Here is a 16531-nt window from a genome sequence, read left to right as displayed (position 1 = left end):
TAGAGCTAGCTTTTGCCAAGCTCAGCAGGTTTTAGTACCCATTTTAGTTACTATGGACAAAATATTGTATTGTGCTCAGTCAGTCATGTCTGACTCTTTGTGACGCTATGGACTGTAGACCACCAGACTCTGTCCATGAAATTTTCCAGGCGCGACTCCTGGAGTGGGTTGCCATTTCCTACTCCAGGGGATCTTCCCGATCCAGGGGTCAGACCCATGTCTCATGCATCTCCTTTGACTCCTGCATTGGCAGACAGACTCTTTACCCCTAGAACCACCTGGGAACAATAACAGTGGAGGGTATGGGAAACAGGAAGTGCATCTAGAAGCTGACTCCAGGTAAAACGGATACCCTCAGTGTAAAGGTGAACAAGATATAGAAGGCAGCAAGGAACTGAATTTGTCTCAACCTTGATGGTATTACCCTAAAACTGGTCTTGCCTCTTGGTGGGAGCCCAGCCAAAAGACACAGCAAAGTCAAAGATCAGAAGGAAACTCTTCTAGTAAGGGAGGAGAACACCAGAGATCTTTCCCAAAGTAGTGTCTCTCTGAACAGCAAAATTGGGGAAGTTTTAAGCTAAGGGTACATCTTCATGAAGGAGTTTGAGCATGAGGATTCCTAGGATTGGGGCTAGGATTGACAGAGTCCAAGCTTTAGTTGATTGAAGCCAGTTAAAGTCAACTTCATCATCCTTTGGGTTCCAGTTGCTCTGGTGGTAGCTGAGTGCCCTGAAAGGGGAGGAGGGCTAAATTCTGAAAAACAGCTCAAGAAAGAGCTTCAGGCTATTAGAACTGGGAAGTCTCTACAACGGATGTATTACTTTTGTTATTGTTACTTCTCTTGAGAATAACAATTTGTTTGTCTGTTCCTTTTAGATCTTTATTATTGTGGCCTGTTCACGGGTAAGCATAGTGGCCAGGCGTGGGTCACCAAATGGCTTAGGCCTGAAATGGCTTCTTTTATGTCCAAAACCTATATCTGGTTCTTTTCTGGACCGCCCCCCCTCTTCACCCCCCACCACTCTCTTAGAGTTGCTTGTGCCTTCAGGTGATTTCCAGAAGCAGATGCAATCCCTTGAAGGCCTCAGATCCTGTATATAAACTCCCAAAACACACGAACGGCCCTGCTTAAAAATTATAAGATGCATAAGAAATAAGACACCATGAGTGGACAAGGGGCCAAAGAAAACTTTTTGATTCATGAACTAAAGTCTGACGGTAAAAAATGACAAAAGACAACCCAGCAGATGTTTTTGGGAAAAAGTCGTTCTACAGGAGAAGTGACAAATTTGAAATAAAAATGAAGATTAAGTTGATTGGAGCAATTGGGGTTCTACTGAATTGGAAGATCTCAAGAAATTATACAGAACGCTGTCCAAAGAGACGGAAAGGAAGCACGGGAAACGGCGACAAAGTTGAGAAGCAGACAAGAATAAGATCTAGTGTGGTATCTGGAGGAGACGAGGTGATATCCAAGGAGGTAACCGTTGGTACATTTTCAGGGTTGATGAAAAGCACGGAATCCCAGTGAATTCCAAGCAAGATATAAAGCAACTCATATCTAGAGACTGAGGTGAAATTCTCTCTTGAGCAGCTAGAGGTAAAATGCAGATAGACATTAGAAAGCAGCCCAGCTGGGTGACTTGCTAACGTCAACAGTGAATGCCGGAAAACACTGGAGTTCTTACACTGCATCCTATTAACAAAAGAATGGTTATCATGGAAGCTGACACTTATTAAAACTTTTTATTTTTTAAGAGGGCTAATTAGAAACGTTTTCAGACAAAAGCAGAGTTTGCACAGGTGGTAATAATACAGGATTCAGGAGGCAGAGGAAAATGATCTTATGTGGAAAATTAAAGGCCAAAAGGAACACAGTGGTGAATAACGTTGGTAAGTTACCATTAACTGTAAAAATATATATATAGTTTGTGGAAGGGATATATGGACAAGATTAAAGTACTGGACAATAGAACATAACTTGGGGATACCAGAAACTAATTTCCATGTTTTCATATTCAGGAGGAGAATGAGGGTAATGAGTAACTACGACTTTTGTGAAACATGTATTAGCTAGAATAACCACTAAAAAAATAGAGATTTTCACCTTAAAACAAGTAGAGAAGGAAGAAGGCAAGAAGCAGATGGGGTTTCAGATCTGGCCCTTCCTCTGATAGAACAATCTCAGCTTCCAGGTAAGGGGATACAGGGAGGGGAGAAGAGCATTCCTCTTTTTTCTCTATAATACAGTTCAGGGGCGGTGAGGAGTATTCTCTATAATACAGGTCAGGGGAGGTGAAGAGTCTTCTCTATAATACAGTTCAGGGGCGGTGAGGAGTCTTCTCTATAATACAGGTCAGGGGCAGTGAGGAGCCTTCCTCTAGGACAGTTCTGGGACAGAGTGTGTTCAGAACAAGAACAGCCAATGACGTGGAAGAAGGGGCGGAGATCAGGGCCAAGAAATCTCCAACAAAGCAAAGTTAAAATTTAAATAAAAATTATTTGCTGTCTTGTGTGTAGATTGGTCAACCTGATTTAAAGACAAGAAGTTCAGGACAGAATATTTTTATACCTTGCTGACTGAACTGCTGACTCCTGGAGTCCTTCAGGATTTGGAACCTTAATTTTACATCAAAGGAAGAACAGTTGAAATGAAATGAAATAAAAAAAAAAAAACAAAAAAAGAAAATTGAGTCTGTACCCTCTGTGTTTCCAAACCCCAGAGCAAGACTCAAATAAATAGCATAGAAGATCAGAAGGAAAAAATAAATCCAAAAATGAAACATCAAGGCAAAGCCTACTCTCTGAGGCTCGTTATTACTCTTTGCCTTAGGAAACCATGCAGCTTCTTTAAAAAAAAAAAATTGCTCACCAGCCAGAGAGTTCTCTAGTTTCATCACCAGCATTCTAGGAAATGAATTCTCTAGTTCTTCTTGTCCTCTTTCAGGACCTACTTTCCATTTTTAAATACTGATGTACCACCACGGTTCAGATTTAGCTGGCTTCTGACTTGTTGCTGATGGAATTCCCAGGAAGAAACCCGGTTCAACCTGATTCTCGCCATATCTTCTTTGTATTTTTTAAAAGGTAGGCCCCAAGGTCTCCCCGCGGTCAGGTTAAAGTTTGATGGTGGACACTTGATATCTCAGCTCTACTCCACCTTTACTTGTAATGTGTCTTGAATTCTGCTCTTATTCTGCTGCTGCTGCTGCTAAGTCGCTTCAGTCGTGTCCGACTCTGTGCAACCTCATAGACGGCAGCCCACCAGGCTCCCCCTATTCTAGTGATGGTTATCTCATGGCGAGTTGCTATGTAACTTGCATTTTATATAATGTCACCTATATAATGACTTTTCTAAAGTGAAACCCTGCACATATTTGTTCAATAAATACTCAGATGCTAGGGCCAAAGGCTGTTTCTGTTTTGAGTCCCAGGGATAGAGGCATTAAATCTGTGAGTCAGTGAGATAAGTGTTATAATGATATGTTTCCAGCATTAGAAGAAGGGTGAACTCTGCTGGCAGGGAGGCAAGCCTTCACTGAGGCGATGTTTAGGTCGGTCTGAAAGGACAGCTAGCATTCCGTCAGTTGGAGGAGATGTGTCATGCCGGCTGACAGAAAAACGTGCACAAGTATTGAGGTGTGGGCATCTTCGTAGGTGAGGAGAAGTTTATTTTATAAAAACATTTCATCTAACAAACGGAGTGATTGAGATATTGCCCTTTTGCAATCCTGAATAAACAGATCTTGAGCATTGAGGATCAGCCGTTGCTAACGTCACAAAAGGAGAATCAGATAGCATTAAAAGTGGTTTTTCAGAACCAAAGTCAAATCAATCCTCTTTACATGCTGCTGCTAAGTCACTTCAGTCGTGTCCGACTCTGCGACCCCATAGACGGCAGCCCACCAGGCTCCCCCATCCCTGCGATTCTCCAGGCAAGAACACTGGAGTGGGTTACCGTTTCCTTCTCCAATGCATGAAAGTGAAAAGTGGAAGTGAAGTCGCTCAGTGGTGTCTGACTCTTGGCGACTCCATGGAATGCAGCCTACCAGGCTCCTCCATCCATGGGATTTTCCAGGCAAGAGTACTGGAGTGGGGTGCCATTGCCTTCTCCGTCTTTATCTGATTACTATTTTATAGGAAATACAGAGGATGTGGGAAATGTTAAAACTACACCATGGGGATGCAATTAGCAAAATAGGGTAAAAAATCACAAAACAACCTAATTTTTTAAATAAGTTAATTGCAAGAAGGAAAAAGATGGAAGCATGCATACTGTAGACTGAAAGATAATAATCTCTAGATTAAAACACATCAATCACAATGCATGAAACTTATTTTGATCGTGATATGAAAACATTTTATGAGGAAACTGGAACACTAGTTCAAATCTAGTGTTATTTGAACTCTAGATACTTGATTTTTACTAAGGGATTATTTTTTAGATGTGACACTGGCATTGTTGGTTGTAATTAATTCCTTGTCAAACCGAGCGATGTCATGAAGTTCTAGTGAAGGGAACGTGAGGAAGAAATTTACTTCCAAGTCGTGTGGGGTAAGAGTGGATGTTGTTTAATTGCTATGATAGGGAGGTAGAAACAAAACAAGATTGGCTGTGAGTTGATAACCATTAAAACTGGGTTATGCGTAGATGGAAGTTTATTGTAATATTTGATTGGGGTTTTATGTATGTTTGAAACTCCTTGTAATCAGAAGTTTTGACAAATAGTGAAAATCCATTTGGGAGCTAATTTTTCTAGGTATTTGCAGCACAGGGGTGCAGAGAGGGTATCAGGAAATGGTACTAGGAAGGGGCTGGAGGTACAGCTGTAATGCTGGGGTTATAAGTACTTTTGCTGCTGGAAGCGGGCCAGTGGGTTTCAAACCACCCGGGACACCTATGGTTCTGTGGTGTCACCTGCAGAGTAGCTATAGGCATGGCAGAGTGGTGCCCAACAGAGGGGACATCGGTCACCGATGCATTTTAATAAGAACATTCTGCTTCTATCTTTTATTAAATGCGGCTTCCAATTTAATAAATTTCATTTAAAAACAGGGTTCTAAAGCTTAAAAAATCTCTATTAGGGGAACAATTAAAGACTATCCCTTGAGCTCTAGTGCAAAAGACTGGAAGTAGGGAAATAAGCTATGAAACTGCTGTGATATCACAAATGGAATGAGAAGTTTGTTTTCAGGGGAATTTAGTTAATGAGGATTTGATCCAGGAGGTAAACTTTTTTTTTAAACTTTTTATTCTATACTGGAGCATAACCGATTAACCACGCTGCGATAGTTTCAGTGGACAGCAAAGGGACTCAGCCACACGTCTACGTGTTTCCCTTCTCCCCCAGATTCCCAGCAGCCAAACCGTTTATGATAACAACTTGTGATAGTCATTTCCCAGGCCGCCAAGGGCCACGAACAGGGTGTGGAAACGATGCTCCCTCTTGTAACCGAGCCGGTGTCTCTGAGCATCTTCTCGAGTGCGGGCTGGAACTCCGGCTCCCTCTGCGACCCCGCTCTCAGCAGGGCTCCAGGAGGCCTCCTTGCTGAAGTCTCCCCTCACAGCCTCTGGCTGGCCCTGCTGTGCGCCGTGACGGATGGTGTCGGAGGGTCGGGGACGGCGGCCTCTTCCGTCATTCCTGCCCCTTCGCGGCCGAGCTGCCTCAGGTGTGCCCCCAACACCTGCTGCTCCGGGGAGACTAGCTTCTTGCAGCAGCCGAACTGCAGACTGTAAAACCCAGCAGGCAACCACCTTTTCTTCCCCCTCTCCACAACCTTGGGGTCTCCGCTGAGGCAAACGCACTGACCTTCCCTCCCGTTACTGTCCCCTGTAGCGGATGTCCCCCTGACCCCCCGAAGCCACACATCCACCCACCACGGTCCTGGGGCTAATAAACGCAAGCTGCTAACATCCAGATTCACAGGTGAAGATGATTTCAGTTCATCCTCATTTTCCTCCACCTCACTGACTTTGACTTCGCTTGTCCTTGGTTTTGTTGGGTTTCTAAGAGTTTGACGGTTTTTGTTCTTTTTTTTTTTTTAAATGTTGCCCTTGCCCCTCTGACTTAACGCCTGAGTGAAGCTTCCCTAATTCTTTTTGTGCTCCTCAAGACAGGTCCTAGCCATCTTGAATTGCATGACTCCACGAGAATCTGATGATAGCGATGAACTTTCTCCAGAAAAGTGCGTGCACGCGCACACACACACACACAGTGTTTTGCCGATAATTTCAGAGTTTCTATATATTTTTTCCCCAAGTTTTCAGCAAATTTAATACATGTGTCTCAAAAGTCAATGGAGAGGGTAGTCAATAAAATAAAAACAGGCTCACGGGGAGAGGTCCATGGGCACATACAGGGAAGGGCAATGAGTAGGCGAGTTAGCTGGAGCAGGGGGCTGCCCTTCCTTGGCCATTACATCTCATCCAAACTGTAGTCCTCTTCAGGAAAGTCCCCCACTGTCACGACTGATGGCTTGACGAAGGCGTCGTCAAGCCTGGCATTCAAAGTAGCATTTCCCATTCATGCTGCCATCATTTTTCCCTAGTGGTTCATCATAGCGGACGCCAATCCAGTAGCCAGGTATGAAATCTGTCAGTCCTACATACATGACGGCACCCCTGCGAGGGGGCTGCCCAGGTGCCTGCACCTCACAGCGGCTGCCCACAGGGATGGTGCTGGCCTGGGCCTCCTCCTCGATAAGGTGCTGGGAGTTTTCAGCCTCTTGTTGGGCCCGCTCTTCTTCATTGAATCGACCTAGCTTGTTGTGCTTCAGGCAGGAGCGGATTGAGTCCTGCCTCTGTTCATAGGCTTCTTGTGAGATCTTGTATTTCTCCACCTTGGACATGTCCTCATACTCCCCAAGGCGGGCACCGCTGTGGTCAGTGACATGGATGCAACAGCCGTCGTCTACGGGGTAGCAGCCCAGCAGCCCATCATCCTGACCCAGCTTGCAGTAGACCTTGTTGTCAGGTCCGTACAGCTCCAACTCCATGCAAGAAGCAGGGCTGCCCACAACAAGCTGTAGTTTACACTTGAACTCAGCTACAGTGAGGCTGCGACTGTACCACTTCTGGGAGCGAAAGCTGTTGAGAGAGCTGCTGATGAACATGTTCACTGTGGACGCCGACAGCCCCGTCACCTCCATCTCGCCGCACCCTGTGGCCTCTAGATATTTAAAGCTGTGCTCATCACCTCGGGAAGCCTTTGGGGGGTGGTGGTGATGGGATTGCTTGATAAAAATGCAGTGTTCTTTGGCTCTACCCCAAATCAGGCTCTACCCTATTTAATCAGAATTTTTGGTGGTAGAGCTTGGGAATCAAGAATTTAAGCAGTCTCCCTGGTTAATTCTTAAGTGCGGTAAAATTTGAGGAAGTGTGCTCTAGAGACTCAATTTATCTTCACTGTCTGTCTCATCTTCCCCTCCCAGTCACTTACCTGTGGCTCAGTTTAGTTCAATTGCTCAGTCGTGTCCGACTCTTTGTGACCCCATGAATCGCAGCACGCCAGGCCTCCCTGTCCATCACCAACTCCTGGAGTTCACCCAAATTCACATCCATCGAGTCGGTGATGCCATCCAGCAACCTCATCCTCTGTTTTCCCCTTCTCCTCCTGCCCCCAATCCGTCCCAGCATCAGGGTCTTTTCCAATGAATCAACTCTTCACATGAGGTGGCCAAAGTACTGGAGTTTCAGCTTCAGCATCAGCCCTTCCAATGAACACCCAGGACTGATCTCCTTTAGGATAGACTGGTTGGATCTCCTTGCAGTCCAAGGAACTCTCAAGAGTCTTCTCCAACACCACAGTTCAAAAGCATCAATTCTTCGGCGCTCAGCTTTCTTCACAGTCCAGCTCTCACATCCATACATGACCACTGGAAAAACCATAGCCTTGACTAGATGGATCTTTGTTGACAACGTAATGTCTCTGCTTTTGAATATGCTATCTAGGTTGGTCATAACTTTCCTTCCATGGAGTAAGCGTCTTTTAATTTCATGACTGCAGTCACCATCTGCAGTGATTTTGGAGCCCAGAAAAATAAAGTCTGACACTGTTTCCCCATCCATTTCCCATGAAGTGATGGGACCAGATGCCATGATCTTCGTTTTCTGAATGTTGAGCTTTAAGCCAACTTTTTCACTCTCCTCTTTCACTTTCATTAAGAGGATCTTTAGTTCTTCTTCACTTTCTGCCATAAGGGTGGTGTCATCTGCATATCTGAGGTTATTGATATTTCTCCCAGCAATCTTGATTCCAGCTTGTGCTTCTTCCAGCCCAGCGTTTCTCATGATGTGCTCTGCGTATAAGTTAAATAAGCAGGATGACAATATACAGCCTTGAGGTACTTCTTTCCCTATTTGGAACCAGTCTGTTGTTCCATGTCCAGCTCTAACTGTTGCTTCTTGACCTGCAAACACATTTCTCAAGAGGCAGGTCAAGTGGTCTGGTATTCGCTTCTCTTGAAGAATTTTCCACAATTTGTTGTGACCCACACAGTCAAAGGCTTTGACATAGTCAATAAAGCAGAAGTAGATGTTTTTCTGGAAGTCTCTTGCTTTTTCGATGATCCAGTGGATGTTGGCAATTTGATCTCTGGTTCCTCTGCCTTTTCAAAATCCAGCTTGAATTGATAAATCAATTTACTAATATATCAAAGTCTTTTAAAATGTCAATGAGCAAAGCATAGTTGTTAAGAATGATAACTTTGGAGTCTTAGAAACTTGGTCTTTGGGAATTCCCTGTGGGTCCAGTGGATAGGACTCTAGGCTCTCACTTCTGGGCCTGGGTTCAACCCCTGGTTGGGTCACTAAGATCCCATGGCCAAAAGGAAAAAAAAAAAAACTTGGTGATAAGTTGTGTCTCTGTCCTTATCCTTAATATTGGGATAATAATGCTATCTATCTCATAGGGGTCTAAACGAGAGGATACCTGTGAAACACACGGGAGAGTGGCACCTGAGGGGAGCTCAGTAACTATTAATAATAATGCTATCTATCTCATAGGGGTCTAAACGAGAGGATACCTGTGAAACACACGGGAGAGTGGCACCTGAGGGGATCAGTAACTATTAAGTTTCGTTATTATTAGTAGTAGCATTTGTGTTTTAGTGTCCGTGATACGAGAAGGTGCTCTTAACAGTTCAGCACACAGTGATCTAGCCAGAAGGGAACATTTTTTTTGAGTGCCAGCTTTTCCCAGAGACTATGATAGAAACCTCTTCATACCTCATCTCATTTAATGATACAGTGTCCCAGACGGCTGCTGCATTGTCTCTACTGTAACCGTGATAGAACGGAACCGGAGAGGCCACTCACCCCAGGTCACACTGTAAATGGTGGAGTGAATTTCCAACTCAGTTCTGTGTGATACCAATGTTCTTTATTTCCTATTTCGTTACTTTTTTTGTTTGTTTGTTTTAAGTATTTTATTTATTTGGCTGCACTGGGTCTTAGTTGGCATGTGGGATCTTCGGTAGTTGCATGTAGCATCTAGCTCCCCAACCAGGAATTGAACTCTGGCCCTCTGCATTGGGAGCCTTGAGTGCTAGCTCCTGGACCACCACGGACGTCTGACAATACTTGTTGTTGTTCAGTTGTTAAATTGCATCTGACTCTTTGTGACCCCATGGGCTACAGCATGCCAGGCTTCCCTGTTCTTTTACTATCTCCTGGAGTTTACTCAGAGTATGTCCATTGAGTCGGTGATGCCATCCAACCATCTCATCCTCTGTCGCCCCCTTCTCCTGCCTTCAATCTTTCCCAGCATCGGGGTCTTTTCCAGTGAGTCAGCTCTTCGCATCAGGTGGCTAAAGTATTGGAGTTTCAGCCTCAGCATCAGTCCTTCCAGTGACTGACTAAAACCATCAAAAAGAAAAAGAAATGCAAGAAGACAAAGTGGTTGTCTGAGGAGACCTTACAAATAGCTGAGAAAGGAAGAGAAGTGAAAGGTAAAGGAGAAAGGGCGCGATAGACTCAACTGAATGCAGAGCTTCAGAGAATGCAGGGAGAGATACGAGAGCCTTCTTAAGTGAACAGTGCAAAGAAATAGAGGAAAACGATAGAATGAGAAAGACTAGAGATCTCTTCAAGAAAACTGGAGACACCAAGGGAACATTTCACCCAAAGATGGGCTCAGTAAAGGGAAGATGGCACTTAGATTCACTTAGTGCCTCCAACACATGCTAAGAATTGAGGCCAGTCACAGAGGGTAAAAGCAGAACCAAAGATGGGCACTCAGTTACTTTTCAATGAGCAGAAAATTAAAAGAACACAGAAGCTAATAGAATATCAAAATCTTCCCTTTTTCCTCTCTACCCTCAAACCCATTTCAATTTTTCACAGGATAAAAAAATCCATTGTTAAGTATTTCATCTAGAAACTTTCCTATGTGTTTATGCGGCCTAAAGAAAGGCACCTCTGCATACAGCTTTCTTCCATATTCCGCCTTCCCTTCCTCTTTTCTGCTTTCTTTTCTTTTCTTCTTCCTTTCTCCCTTTGTCCTTCCTTCACCTCTTTCTTCTGTGTGTCTTGCTTTGAAACTTAACAATATAATTTACAATATATCTGCCCATATCAATCCCTATGCACAGTATTTTATCATATGGTACCCTGGTGGCTCAGACGGTAAAGCGTCTGCCTACAATGTAGGAGACCCAGGTTCGATCCCTGGGTCGGGAAGATCTCCTGGAGAAGGAAATGGTAACCCACTCCAGTATTCTTGCCTGGAAAATCCCATGGACAGAGGAGCCTAGTAGGCTACAGTCCGTGGGGTCACAAAGAGTCAGTGAGCGACTTCACTTTCACTTCAAATTTATTTGATCTTTTTTGTATTGATGTACATTTTTCTCCTGCTGATGGACAAGTATTTCCCTTTCAAATAATGCTTCACTGAATATCTTTTTGCCTATCTTTGTATACATGTATTACATGCTCAGTAATATAGATTTCCCAAATTGGAATTGATTGATCAGGGAAATCTCTTTACATTATATTGTGTTGGATTTTGATTCTGCTTGGATCACTTGCAGTGATGTAAAGGGAACACGGTTAACATTTGTGATTCTTACCAGAAAAAATATAATGACAGCCCTGGGCGTATTCTCTCCAACTTTCATCCTCATTCTGCTATATTCTGGCAAACCTGGGCCTACTCCAAAGGCAGAGAAAAAGGAGGGGTTCTTGCCTCAATCAGAGAGCAACAAGGAGGTATTACTACTTGATCATCTCCATTAACCTCTTAGAATGAAAGCCATTCAGAGTTGTCCTTCTAAGCTTCCTGCTTACATCTTGTCAAGGAAATGGCAAGGAGTTGTGATGAGTTTCATGGGGTCATGGTTCGGCTTTTATCCTCTGTGATTGACTTGGATTATTAGCATGCATTGGAGAATGCAAAGCTAGCTTAGGTGTATATCCTGGAGTCTCAAAGCAGGATTATTCCATATGCATTAGTAAGTCTTAGACACTTGCTTCATTTTTATTTACTTGACAGACTGAACTGCTGACCCAACCACTGACAGGAATTGAGCTGCACGCCTGTGGCTCTTGCAGCTGACAGACAGCACGCTGAGAACAAAGGTTAGAGACCTGGGGGGTGTGAGGGATGAACTGGGAGACTGGGACTGACGTATACGCACTACTGCGCATAAGACAGTAACTGATAAGAACATACTGTGTAACACAGGGGACTGTTCAACACTCTGTGATGACCTGTGTGGGAAAAGAATCTAAAAAAGAGTGAATATATGTATGTGTATAACTGATTCAGTTTGCTGTACAGCAGAAGCTAACAGAACACTGTAAATCAACATATGCCAATGAAAGTTAATAATAAAAACAGACAAACAGCAATAACAAGCCTTAGAGACAGAGGGAAGAGAGTAGTATCTGGAGTTGCTGCAATATGTTATGTGGAGTGGAGTGTCTGATTTCAGCAATTAGGTAACTTTTAAAGAAATAGCAAAGTGTGACTCATACACAAGATAAAAAATAGGCAACAGAAACTGCCTGTGAGAGGGAGAGATGTCAGACTTAACAAAGACTTCAAAGTAGTCATTGTTTTGTATATTCAAAGAACCATAGGAAACCATGCTTCAAGAAATGAAAGAGGCTATGATAATAATGTCATACTATCTACAGATCTACAGAATTTCAATAGAAATTATAGAAAGAATCTAATGGAATTAGTGAAGTTTTAAGTAAAATAACTAGAAAACTCACTGGAGAGGATCAAGAGTGGATTTGAACTGGATAAAGAAAGAATTAGTGAACTTGAAAATAGGTCAAAAGGGATTGTGAAATCCAAAGAATAGGACAAAAAAAAAAATGAAGAAAATGAACAGCACCTCAAGAGAAATCTGGAGGGACTATAATAATATCAGACAATAGATTTAACACAAAACAAAAAAAACTAGCGATAAAGACGGACATTTTACAATGAAAGAAGGGCCCATCCATCAAGAAGACATAACAACTACTATATATATATCTCTCTGACAACAGAGACCCAGAATATAGGGAGCAAAAACTGACAAAAGCGAAGTGAGAGCTGGACAATTTGACAATAATCACTGGAGACTTTAATACCTCACTTTCAGTAATAGAACAAGTAGGCAGAAGACTAACGGGAAATAGAGTTGAGCAATAGAAACCAGTGTATCCTAACAGACGTCTGTAAAGCACTGTGTTCAGCAGCAGCAGAATATAAATTATTCCCATGTGCGCATGGAACATTCTCCAGAACAGACGACAGGCCAGACGATGAGCATCAGCAGACGTGGAAAGACTGAAACTGGTTAGTGTTCTCTAACCACAATGAAACGAAATTATACATCATGAACTGAAAGGAATTTTGGAAATTAACAGATAGGTGGAATTAATATACTCCTTAATCAATGAATCAAAGAGAAATCACAAGAAAAATTAGAAAATATGAGATGAAAACAATTGAAGGCACAATATAATAAAGTTTATGGGATACAGCTAAAACAGTACTTTGAGGGAAATTTACAGGTGTCAACACCAATTCTATAAAAGAAGAATAATCTGAAACCAATAACTTAAACTTCCACCTAAAGACATTTAAGGGGAAAAGATGAGCAAAAGCTAAAGCAAGCAAAATAAACAAATATAGAATGAACATTAAATAGAGAACAGAAAACTGATAGAGAAAAATACACAAACTAAAAGTTGGTTCCTTGGAAAGATCAACAAAATTGATAAACTTAGCAAAACTGACGAAAAAAGGAGAGAAGACTGAAATGACTGAAATTAAGAATAAGAATAAGGGGACATTATTACTGACATAATATACATCAATAGATGCAGAAAGAAACATTTGAGAAAAATGCAACACACTTTCTTTATAAAAACATTCAACAAATTAGGAATAGAAGGAAATTTCCCCAATCCAATAAAGGACCTCAATGAAAAACTCGTGGCTAACATAATAGTTATTGATGAAAAATTAAATGATTTTCTCCTAGAAAAGAGGAAGGAAAGAGAAGATGAAAGGAAAGGAAAGGAAAGGAAAGAGAAAAGGATGTCTGCTCTCACAACTTTTGTGGTACTGGAGTTTCTTTCCAGTGATATTAGCAGTGAGGCTGAGGAGTGCTGATGGAGGTGAGGGTTGGGGTGGGGAGAATGAATCCAGATTTTTAAAAAAGGAAATAAAACCATCTCTCTTCATAGGTAATATGATCCTGTGTTTTGAAGAAATCCACCCAAAACTGTTAGAATGAAAGAATTCAGTAAGTTAATAAGATATAGGATATACAAAAATCAATTTACTTCTATCATTGAATCACACACTTTAAATAAGTGAGATGTATGGTTTATGAATATCTCAATAAAGTTGTTAGAAATCAATTGTATTTACATACATTTGCAATGCCCAATCCAAAAATGCAGTTAAGAAAACAAATTAAGGTCGTGTGAAAAAAGAATAAAATACATAGGAATAAATTGAACAAAGAAGTCCAGAATTTAATCTCTGAAAATGGCAACATACTGTTGAACAAAATAAAAGATCTACATTAACTGAAAGATGTACCCTGTTCATGGGTAAGAAGTTTTACTATTTTTAAAATGACAATACTCTCCAATTAGAATCTACAGATTTAACTCAATCCTTATCATAATTCAAACTGGCTTATTGGCAGGAATGGAGAAGCTAAAATTCATATGGAAATTCAAGGGACCAAGAATAGCCAAAATAATCTAGAAAAAAAAAGTTGAAAGACTCGCACTTACTAATTTCAAAACTTAGTACAAAGCTACAGCAATCAAAACAGTGTGGAGACTGGCATAAGAATAGGCATATAGATCAATGAAATAGAATGGAGAGTTCAAAAATAAACCTATATATTTATGGCCAGTTGATTTTTGATCAGTGCCAAGAGTATTTAATAGAGAACAATCTCTTCCTTACATGGTGCTGAGTCAATTGGATATCCACATACAAAACAGCAAAGTCGAATCTCTAGCTCATACTATATACAAAATAAACCAAAAATGAATCAGAGATCCAAGTCTAAGAGCTAAAACCTACAAACTGTTAGAAGAAAACATGCAGGTAAATCTTCACGACCGACAAGCCTCAGAATGGGAGAAAATATTTGCCAATGAAGCAACTGACAAGGAATTAATTTCCAAAATATACAAACATCTCATGCAGCTCAGTATTTAAAAAAAACAAACCCTAACAACCTAGTCAGAAAATGGGCAGAAGACCTAAATAGACATTTTTCCAAAGAAGACATACAGATGGCCAAAAAGCAAAGAAAAGATGCTCAACATCACTAATTATTAGAGAAACACAAGTTATAAGTGCAATGAGATATCATCTCATACTAGTCAGAACGGCCATCATCAAAAAATCTACAATCAATAAATTCTGGAGAGGACCTCCTTGGTGATACAGTGAATGCGAATCTGCCTGCCAATGCAGGACATAGAGGTTTGACCCCTGGTCTGGGAAGGTTCCGCATTCACTGGGGCAGCTAAGCCTGAGTGCCGCAGCTGCTGAGCCTGTGGGCTGCAGCCACGGGAGCCAGGCTGCCTGGAATCCATGCTCCACAGCAAGAGAAGCCACTGCAATGAGAAGCCCGGCCACCCCACTGAAGAGGAGCCCCTGCTTGCCACAGCTGGGGAGAGCCTGCATGCTGCGAAAAATTAACTAAATAAATCATTTACAAATGCTGGAGAGGGTGTGGAGAAAAGGGAACCCTCCTACACTGTTGGTGGGAGTGAATATTGGTCCAGCCACTACAGAGAACAGTATGGAGCTTCCTTCAAACACTGAAAATAGAACTACCATATGACCTAGCAATCCCACTCCTGGACAGATATCCAGAGAAAACCATAATTTGGAAAGATACATGTACCCTCAATTTTTCATTGCAGCCCTATTTACAATAACCAGGACATGAAAGCAACCCAAATGTCCATCAGCAGAGGAATGGATAAAGGAGATGTGGCATATATACACAATGAAATACTACACAGCCATAAAAAAGAATAAAATCATGCCATTTGCAGGGACATGGATGGGCCTAGAGATTGTCTTACTGAGTAGAGTAAGTCAGACACAGAAAGACAAATACCATGATATCACTTATATGTGGAGTCTTAAAAAAAAAGGGTAAAAATGAACTTATTTACAAAACAAAGGTAGAGTCATAGATGTAGAAAGCAAACTTATAGTTACCAGGGGATAAATGAGGTACGGCTATAATTGGGAGATTGGGATTGACATATACACATTGCTATGGGCTGCAAGGAGATCCAACCAGTCCATTCTAAAGGAGATCAGTCCTGGGTGTTCTTTGGAAGGACTGACGCTAAAGCTGAAACTCCAGTACTTTGGCCACCTGATGTGAAGAGTTGACTCATTGGAAAAGACTCTGATGCTGGGAGGGATTGGGGGCAGGAGGAGAAGGGGACAACAGAGGATGAGATGGCTGGATGGCATCACTGACTGATGGACGTGAGTTTGAGTGAACTCCGGGAGTTGGTGATGGACAGGGAGGCCTGGCGTGCTGCAATTCATGGGGTCGCAAAGAGTCGGACATGACTGAGCGACTGAACTGACTGACTGACTGACATATGAAATAGATAATTAATGAGAACCTTCTGTATAGCACAGAGAATGCCACTCAATACTCTGCAATGGCATATATGGGAAAGGAATCTTAAAAAAGAGTGAATATATATATATGTATATACATAACCAGTTCACTTTGTTGTACAGCAGAAACTAACATCACATTGTAAATCAACTCTATTCCAAAAATATTAAAAAAAAAATCTTCATGACGTTGGATTTGGCAATGGATTCTTAGATATGACTGGTAGCATGAGAAACAAGCAAACAAAAAATAAATTCTTCGCTTAGGGTGCCACAACAAAATGCCATGGACTGGGTGGCTTCAGCAAGAGAAGTGTATTCCTCACCGGCTGGAGGCTGGGCGTCTGGGATCAGAGTCCTAGCGCAGTCAAGTTCTGGTGGAAGTTTTCTTACTGGCTTGCAGCTAG

The 16531-nt window shown here is 42.0% G+C and overlaps 1 protein-coding gene across 1 annotated transcript; it reads right to left on the bottom strand.

Moving 5' to 3' along the window:
- Window positions 1–6492: 6492 nt before the first annotated feature.
- On the bottom strand, window positions 6493–7149 carry LOC102406575 (tubulin-folding cofactor B-like). The gene has a single exon (XM_044929081.1). It carries the CDS (start codon window positions 7147–7149, stop codon window positions 6493–6495), a length of 657 nt encoding a protein of 218 aa, XP_044785016.1.
- Between the last annotated feature and the right edge of the window lie 9382 nt (window positions 7150–16531).

This window comes from Bubalus bubalis, chromosome 16 (genome assembly GCF_019923935.1).
Source record: "Bubalus bubalis isolate 160015118507 breed Murrah chromosome 16, NDDB_SH_1, whole genome shotgun sequence".
Classification (NCBI taxonomy): Eukaryota; Metazoa; Chordata; class Mammalia; order Artiodactyla; family Bovidae; genus Bubalus; species Bubalus bubalis.
Note: the sequence above shows the minus strand (reverse complement) of the source record. Positions and strands in the feature narration are given on the sequence as shown.

Excerpts from the sequence above, each read along its gene's own strand:
- LOC102406575 (XM_044929081.1), bottom strand. The coding sequence starts at position 7,149 with ATGGAGGTGACGGGGCTGTCGGCGTCCACAGTGAACATGTTCATCAGC.